Genomic DNA, 8,358 nt, shown 5'->3' with positions numbered 1-8,358 from the left:
CGTCCATGTGTGCACATGGACATACCAATTTTATAACATGCGCGTGTCACTGTGTGCATGTGATAGAGTCCAATGCCCGTGTGCACATGCATGCCTGATTTTGTATCGGCGCATGCATGTGCATGCGGGTGGGGGGAATTTTTGAAAAACAACACGCAGCAACACGAGTAGGCCTACCCCAGTTCCCTCCCAGTCCACTCCAACCCTAAGCTTCCTCCTTATTCACCTCTCCTCCCCGACCTCTGAACCCCATCTACCTAATTTTTTTGGTCGCTGAACTTATCCACTCCATGGAGGAGGAGTAATTTCCGCGCACCATCAGCTGGCCGGCGTGCGCTTCCCTGGGACTGCCCCCACCCCGCACCCTCCCCCACCCAGGCGCACCCCCCCCACCCTGCCCCTTTTCTGCAGCCTGGCACTTCCGTGCGTACTGGAAGATACATGCGTGGCTGGGCCATTTCGAAAATGCGCTCGGCGCTCGCACGGTCTAGCCACGTGCATATCTCCCAGGATTTGCGCACGCTAGGCTTTTAAAATCAGATCCTAATTCTAATATTAACACGTAATTTTCTAACATAACAAAACGCAACATAATGTAAAGTATCCTAATTTATTATAGATCATACTCTGTGATATATTATGTCATCATATTACAGAATACACTGTATCACAAACATGATAATTTTCAAAGACCAATGTGATTTAATGCCTGGCATTGTTCCCCCTACCCGGAACAGTGGTTGCATCATCTAGAACATGGCATCTTGAGGATAAGAATCTAAATCTAGGTAGAGCATCTTCACACATCTTCCCTTCCCAGTCAAGCTTTATTAGTCAGGATCAGAGACAAATACTGGCAACAGGTTATCATCACCCTAGCTCAGAGTATATCATATCCAGAGTTTGCGCTACTCCCCCTCCAGCAACCCAAGAGCTATCATCACCTACCCTGATAGTTATCACCCCCATCCCAGGACATATTACTATTGCAAACTGCAAAGTTATCCCCTCTCTCCTCCTCCTCTCTTCCAGGAATCAAAACAGGAATTACCACATTCCAAATCCTCAAGTATCACCAGTCCAAACTAGCATTTATCACTACCCAACCTATCCTATCCTATCACCATGCTAAGTGAATATGAAGTGATAATCTCCATCTCAAGGTTTCATAATGAAACTGGCTCCCAAGTGTGCAAATGGTTTGGTAGGAGAGGTAGAACTGGACCCTAACTCATAGAATATCATACCAATGGGATTTTCAGATGACCCTATGAAGTGGTGAGGGCAGTGGGACTGGAAACTGGATATTTTAAAAACTGGAGTATACTGCCATCCAAGTTGACACAAATTACTCAAAAGCTTCTAGTGTTTAAGTCTTAACAATGCTACTAACCCTGAAAGCAATGGAGATTCTTCTTGTTGTGTCTGATGCTGGCCATGGTCATAAGTTACATAATATTTAACAAAATAACCTTATAAGTTTAAATAATAAAAACATTGGTGGACTACTGATTAATAAGTTGTATTTCTGTTAAAAGCATTATGTTCTGTGATCAATGACAAATGAAGGAGAACATTCCTAGTGTTTTTTTTTAATCTCTAGGTCTTCCTGTTTGGAGGCTGGTGGATCTTTGTAGGTCTCAGAAACTTGGTCAAGGTTGAAAAAAAAAAAAGCGAAATAGGAGCTCCCAAATAACAGCACCTAAGAGGTCTCTCAGGACATGAAGAGAGAAGGTGGAAGGAGGATGAGGGCTCCCAGTTGATGGAGGGCAGACTCTCTCAGTACCTGGGAAGATAAGAGTGGAGGCAGGATAGGGACCCTTAGTACATGGATGGCTTCTCCTCACCCTTAGGGTTCGTGAGCTTCTCTAGGTTCTTCGTGATGATGTCATCAAGCTCCATCTTAAAGGATGTACAAAATAGGAAAAAAAGACATGTCCAAAGCTGGCAGTGATAATAATATTCAAAAAGGAAATGGCAAGTGGCAGTTAAAAGGCACAATTCCAATTTTTATTTCATTTGTTTTAGTTTAAAGGAAAGGGGGGAGTCTAGGCAATGAGGTTCATGGTTTTAATATGGCCAGGGTTAGGGTGAAGAAAAATGCTATAGCATGGCAAGGGGGGGATGAGGCTTAGCTAACACTGAATACTACTGAAAAAAAAAATGAAGGTTACAACAGGATCAAAATTATGGTAAAATTAAGGGTAAGTTAAGAGATAGGGTGAAAGTTAGAAGTCCAGGTCTTGATTGAAACAAGGTAAAGAAATGGGGTCTCTGATGTCAGATACTCATTAAACCACACCCAGGACTTAAGGTCTAAAGTCAGTGTCAGGATTCGGGCCTCCTTTCGGGTACAGTTAGGGATTAGAGTTAGGAGTTAAGTATTAGTATTCAGGATAAGAGAAGTGTTAGAGATAGGATGAGAATCAGGACTAAGGTCAGGTTTAGGTTTAAAGTTTAAGTTAGGTTATGGTAATGCTTCTGAGTGAGGAAATAAAAGTGTTCCAAACATGAAAAAACTCGGTAAAACCCTCAAAGATCCACAGGGCTAGTGTAAGGATCAAGGTTAAGAGTTTAGGGTTAAGATTGGAAGAAGAGGTGAAGGTCAGATGTTATGGGAATGTTAAGGAGGCAGTCTTGAACAACTCCTGGTGTTGCCAGTGTATGCCTGAATGCTATACCTGGGCAGTTCCCCTCTGAAAACTGCCTACAAGGCACGTTAAAAGAGGTCCTGTGCATTTTCCCCTGTGGGTGACTGATGGGAGGGGGAATGGGGAGAGAATGAGAGTCTCCATAACAATAAGGTACTCACATAAAAGCCACGTAGATCCATCAGAATACTGCGTATTTCCACATATGCGGCCTCATCCTTCTCATGCACCAGTGTACGGTAATCCATCTGCAGAGAAAGCCAGACACGGGGGGGGGGGGGAGGGCTCACCACTGGTCTCTGCATACCCCACACAGACACACATCTCAAATTTATCACTTAATCTCTCCCCAAATCACCTTCCCCGAGTATCCTCTCTCTCTGTTCCTGTATCCCCTTAGCAGGACTATGATTGATAGTTTACAGATTGTTGGCGCCACAGACATTTCAGGAACATTCGGCGAGAGCCCCTGGTGGAGGAGGGGGGTCATGAACAGGCTGACGGATGCTCAGCAGCACTCACCACATATGTCTCCTTGGAAGCTTTGGCCACAGCGTCTCCCCGCTCAGAGAAATACCTGCGGTAGGAGGAGGAGGAAAGCTTGCATGACGCACTTCAGCAACACACGGACTAATCGTAAAGCTGCAGGAAGTGTTGGTGGAGGAGTGGTGAGCACGGCTGCCGGGTTTAAATTTCCACCTGATGCAGAGTCGCTTTCCCAGTTTTGCCCTGTGTATTTGCCTTGAATAAATAGTAAGCTCTACGGAGAAGGGACTGCCTGATGCATTTTTGCACAGCGCTGTGTGTATCTAGCAGCACTATAGAAGAAGCAGTAGTCCTTTATAGCCATAACAATAGCAAATTTAGCTGCATTGTACTTCATTGCATAGTAACTAATAACATTGTTATTGGTGTTTCTAGTCTGCTTTGAGATTTTGGCAAAACTGGCTGTAATATATATAAAGTTTGACGCGATTTCACTTTGAAGATTCTTGAATCTGAATTTGATGGGAAGGGAGGAACAGAGCGAGAGAGAAAGCCAAAGAAACAGACTCAGACAGAGGGAAAGAAAACCAGAAACAAGGGGGAAAAGCAAAGATAATTAATAAAGGATTCCCCACAAGAGAACAAGCAGGAAAAAAAAACTCTGTATAATCTGGGGAGAGATTCAGCGCTAGAGCAGCACAAAAAGGCCATATCCCGCCACCAGGGGGCGCAGTTCCGAAGAGCCCCCGGTGCAGGTAATGCGAGTGGGCACCTTCAGCCCGCGCTCATTTTAGGGAATTTTCTTTATTCCACTCTTTTCCCGCCCCCTTGCTGTGAACCCCCCCCAAGCGCTCCCAGTTGGTCAGGGGAGGACATTAATAGTTTAGCCAAGGTCCATGGCTTTCAGGACTGTCCTGCCTCAGGCCCGGAGTCAAGCTTGACCCCCAGCAGAACCCAGCAAGTGTCTTCTCATGTTTGTGAACTCTATTTTGCAATGTTTTTTCCCCCTTTAAGCACACGTCTCTGTGTTTCTCCGGCAGCGCACAGATGAGTTCTCGGACCCAGGAAGCTCCTTTTGGCTCCCATTTCTCCGCGGACATGGGGAGAAGCTGGAGAGGAAGACTTGCCTTTTCTTCATCGCCTCAATTCCTGGCCCCCTGCGCTCCGTCCTGTGGCACAGAATAACCTCCCTCCCCATCCCATCCATGGGCAGAGACTGGGGGGTCAAAAAGCTCAGCCTCTGACTTTTCTCCTCCCTCCCTCCATCTCTCTCCCTCTGTCTCTCATCCCTTACTTAATCTTTCCCTTTTTTTGTCTCCTTCCTGTCTCCCATCTGTTTCCTCACTCCCTTTTTATTCCTCTCCCCCTTACACACACACACTTACTTAGAAATGTTGGTCTGAAAAGTTTCTACTTTGGTTTTAATGGCAGTGATTCTCTCCAGAATCTTCTCCTGGGCAGAGACAGAGACACAGAGAGAGGATTAGTTAACCACACAGAGGCAGCAGCCTACCTGCCCCACCCTCTCTCTCTCCCCCTGCCCCAGTTCCCGTTCCTCCCATCTCTTTTACCTGTATTGCTACCCCAAAATCATTTCCATCTTCAATTTTGGGGATCAAGTGCTGGATCCAAGTGATGATCTGAAATTCAGAATGCAACCGGTTACTGATTTAACGACCAGGGTGCCCCCCTGAGGAGGGGGCACTGCTGTGAGGGTGTTCACATTTCCAGAGACCCACTAGGCTGGCTTTGCTAAGAGAAAGTTTGCTTTTAGGGTGAATGTTTCACGGTTATCGGGGCTCACAGATTACATATTTTGACTCGCTTTCTTTGTTTTTACCATGATGCACTTCTCCTTGAGGATGCGCACTTCTGGCTTCACCTGGTTCAGCAGGCTCAGGATTTTCTCGTTGCCCTTCAGGAAGCCACACTTCGGGGCTAGGAAGATACAGAAACGTAAGAGCATCAAAGACTGGACAGCGAGAGAGGGAGAGAGAGAGAGGGAGTAGAGGACAGGAAAACCAATCAGGTAGCATGAAAAATCAATATGGCTGATGTGTTTCTTACTCTCCTTCTTTTCTTCCTTGTCTGTTTCCATTTTAGAAGTCTCCTGGAAAGAAGGAAAGAGATCAAGCAGGATAGAAAGACTAAAGATATGGTAATGCATGGTGTGCACATGATGTGGGACCTTCTACCCCCTTCCTATCCCATCTTCACTCGCTCACCTCATCGTCCTTCGGTGGAGGGTCAGGGATAGGAATATCCAGCTCGGCATGAATGCACGAGAGATCCGTCAGATTAAGGGGCCCTTCCTGCCGAGGAAAAGAAGAAACCGGAAGTCATTGGATCCCACAGTCCCGGCACCTTTTCCCCAGAAGGTCCTCTCCGAGCTTTCTACAAAATCTCGCATCAGGCAAGGGAGCAAGGCAATCTCTAGACTGGCTTGAGAGCATCTGAGTGGCCCAACCCATGAAGGGAGGCTTTCGGCCAGTCCTGGCTTCCTGGCAGCCCCTCCCTGATGTATTCTGGTACCTTTAGCATTCATTATAAATGGGGAAAAAGAAGCACTACAAATCCCAGAATGCACCGGCTGGTACCACAACAACTAAACAGGCCTAGATCCGTTAACCGGGTTAGTTGGTGACTCTCGGAGGATGGAAATGCTCTGCTCCTGCTTCATTTATTTTTACCTTCAGGAGATTATTGAGCTGGATGATTTTCAGTGGTAAAAATCCAGAAAGGAACTCTTCAGCCTAAGAGAAGAGAGAGGATATAAAGTTGAGAAGTGGGAGGCAGAGACTGAGGGACCCAGAAAAGCACTTAAACACTGAAGCGTTGTCCCTTACCTGCTGGAAGAGCGCGCTCTTGAAAACCTCGACCTGGGGGGGAGAGAGGTGAAGGGGGATTAGAATTATATTTCTCACCCCGTATACAGATCTCAAGCTGCATTGTGAGGCGATGGGTCAGACTGGGCCTCAATGTGAAGGTGGAAGGGCAATCAGGCTGTGCTCTGGGGCAGGAAGGGCAGAGGGTCTGGCTGTGCCTGGGGTGGGGAAGGGCAGAGGGTCAGATCGTGCCCAGGGCAGGGAGGGTAGGATGCAGGCTGTACTGTTAATGAGGAGGAAAGAGTGTAGGTGTTGCCCCAGGGTGGAGAGTGCAGGATGCAGGCTGTGCTGTTGGTGGGGAGGGCAGAGTGTCAGGTGTTGCCCCAGGGTGGAGAGTGCAGGATGCAGGCTGTGCTGTTGGTGGGGAGGGCAGAGTGTCAGGTGTTGCCCCAGGGTGGGATGGGCACTAGGGAAGAGGGTTAGACTGCAACTTGGGGGGGGGGGGGGTGAGGACTGGGTGCGGGCTGTGCCTGTTTTGCACTTGAAGCCCATAGGGGAATGGGTCCCCTCCTCCCTGCTCCTTGCAGCCATGTGGCTAAAAGCCTCTGGGATTAAATACTTTGCAAATAAACTCTTCTCACCTTCTCCCTGGACTCATCGCTGACCTTCAAGACGCACGTTTTCACCATAATGTCCGGGTTTGTGGCCGGGGCTGCAGCTCTTCCCTGTCTCTGTCTGCCTTGCTCTGCCTCTCCGGAGAGCTGCTTTCACTTTCAGCTTCCTGGCGGCCGCTTGCCCTCGGTGATTGGCAGGGCTCCCTGCCAGGCTCAGGGAGTGGCCAGGAACTCCCTCACCCCCTGCCTATGGGCGAGAAGCCGGGGGTGAGGGAGGAGGGCACAAGGCAGAGTTGCTTTCAGTTTAGAAGCGCAGAGGTGGGGGAATTCCAGGCAGCTGCAAGGCTCCTCTTCCAGAAATTCAAGAGCGACCCAGAGAGAGAGAACAAAAGACAAGTGAGAGAGAGAATAAAAGACATAGGGTTTGCAAAAGACACACAAGGAGAGAGAGGCAGGCAGAAAGGGGAGTGGGAGATATTGGGTGGGGGGGAGCACAGTAAAAAGAGAGAGAGAGAGACAGGCAGTGTGAAAGGGAAAGACTGAAAGACAAGTGAGTCACAAAAACAGAGAGAGAAAAGGCAGCAGTGCAAAGGTTTCATGACGCCTTCCACTGGGAGCTGCAGGCTAGCAGAATCCCTCCCCCTCCTTCACACATGCAGCACCCGGCCACTCCCTCTCCAAACACAGAATAAGGGACCTCAAATAATAAAAAAAACCCCAAAACAAAACAGAGGTGAATTGGAAACCCCCCAAGCACACGGCCACTCCCTCTCCAAACACAGAATAAGGGACCTCAAATAAAACAAAAACCCCAAAATAAAATAGAGGTGAACTGGAAAGCCCCCAAGCAGCCGGACTCTGCATGCAGTGAAACTCCTGAGAGAAGAGGAACAGAAAGGCAATTCCTACTGCTCTGCGCAGAACTGCAAAGCTGAGAGAGAAATCCCAAAGGCCTCCCACAAAAGAGCAAGAGCAGGCAGAAATCACTGTCATCCCGGAGGAAGGAGAAACAGTGGCTGCATCCTAGCACCAGACCAGAAAGCTAATATGGACCAGCACCAGAACCCTGGAGTTGTCTCTGTTACCACAACTCGTGTGTAATTTATTTTTCTATCCCTAATTATTTTTACCAGTTTATGTATTGCTTTTGGCAATGCTTGTGCCCACTGTCATGCCAATAAAGTTCCTGAATCAGAACCTGAAAGACAGAGGGTCTGAAACAGACACACAGGAGGAAAAAGAGAGAGAGAGAGAAACAGATTTTTAAAATCATTTCTAAATTATATTTTTTTATATAATGAAAAAAATATAAAGAATGTAAACATAAACAGAATCTTTTTTTTTTTTTTTAAGTGAACAAAAAAACATCTTCCACTATTGCACCAGAAGCAATAGTACTTTTCTTGAACATGTTCTAAATCGTGCATGGTTTTGCTGTTATGACATCACAGCTCAATTCCTGTTGCAGCCCTTCAAGAGTACGCCAGATCTATGGCACTGGGCCGAACCGGCCTTACGAAATTCCAACCGGACCCCCAATGGCGAACTGAACAGAAAGAAAAAAAAACGTCCAAACGAATACAGTTTCAGTCCTTAGCTCTGCAGTTTGTACCGACCACAAAACATGCCATGTGAAATGCAGAGCTGCCTATTCAAAGGACCAAAATAAGCAACTTTTATCTGGGGAGACAGAGTCTGCATGGCTGCCTGCCCCTTACAAAAAAAAGCAAAATCCACATAATCCACTACCTGCAGATTATCATTTGTAAACAATGCTCAGTG

General features: G+C 47.2%; 1 protein-coding gene across 1 annotated transcript; it reads right to left on the bottom strand.

Annotated features, from left to right (window-relative positions):
* Positions 1-591: 591 nt before the first annotated feature.
* PSME2 (proteasome activator subunit 2) lies at positions 592-7,177 on the bottom strand. Its single transcript, XM_029581207.1, has 11 exons — positions 6,604-7,177; positions 5,984-6,016; positions 5,828-5,890; positions 5,363-5,449; positions 5,205-5,247; positions 4,978-5,075; positions 4,709-4,777; positions 4,523-4,590; positions 3,174-3,228; positions 2,813-2,899; positions 592-1,902 (listed from the first exon to the last, which is right to left on the bottom strand). Exons 1-11 carry the CDS (start codon positions 6,649-6,651, stop codon positions 1,822-1,824), a joined length of 732 nt encoding a protein of 243 aa, XP_029437067.1. The 5' UTR covers positions 6,652-7,177; the 3' UTR covers positions 592-1,821.
* Positions 7,178-8,358: the final 1,181 nt, after the last annotated feature.

The sequence above is a fragment of the Rhinatrema bivittatum genome, chromosome 16 (genome assembly GCF_901001135.1).
Source record: "Rhinatrema bivittatum chromosome 16, aRhiBiv1.1, whole genome shotgun sequence".
Taxonomy (NCBI): domain Eukaryota; kingdom Metazoa; phylum Chordata; class Amphibia; order Gymnophiona; family Rhinatrematidae; genus Rhinatrema; species Rhinatrema bivittatum.
This window is presented reverse-complemented; position numbering and strand designations above follow the sequence as displayed.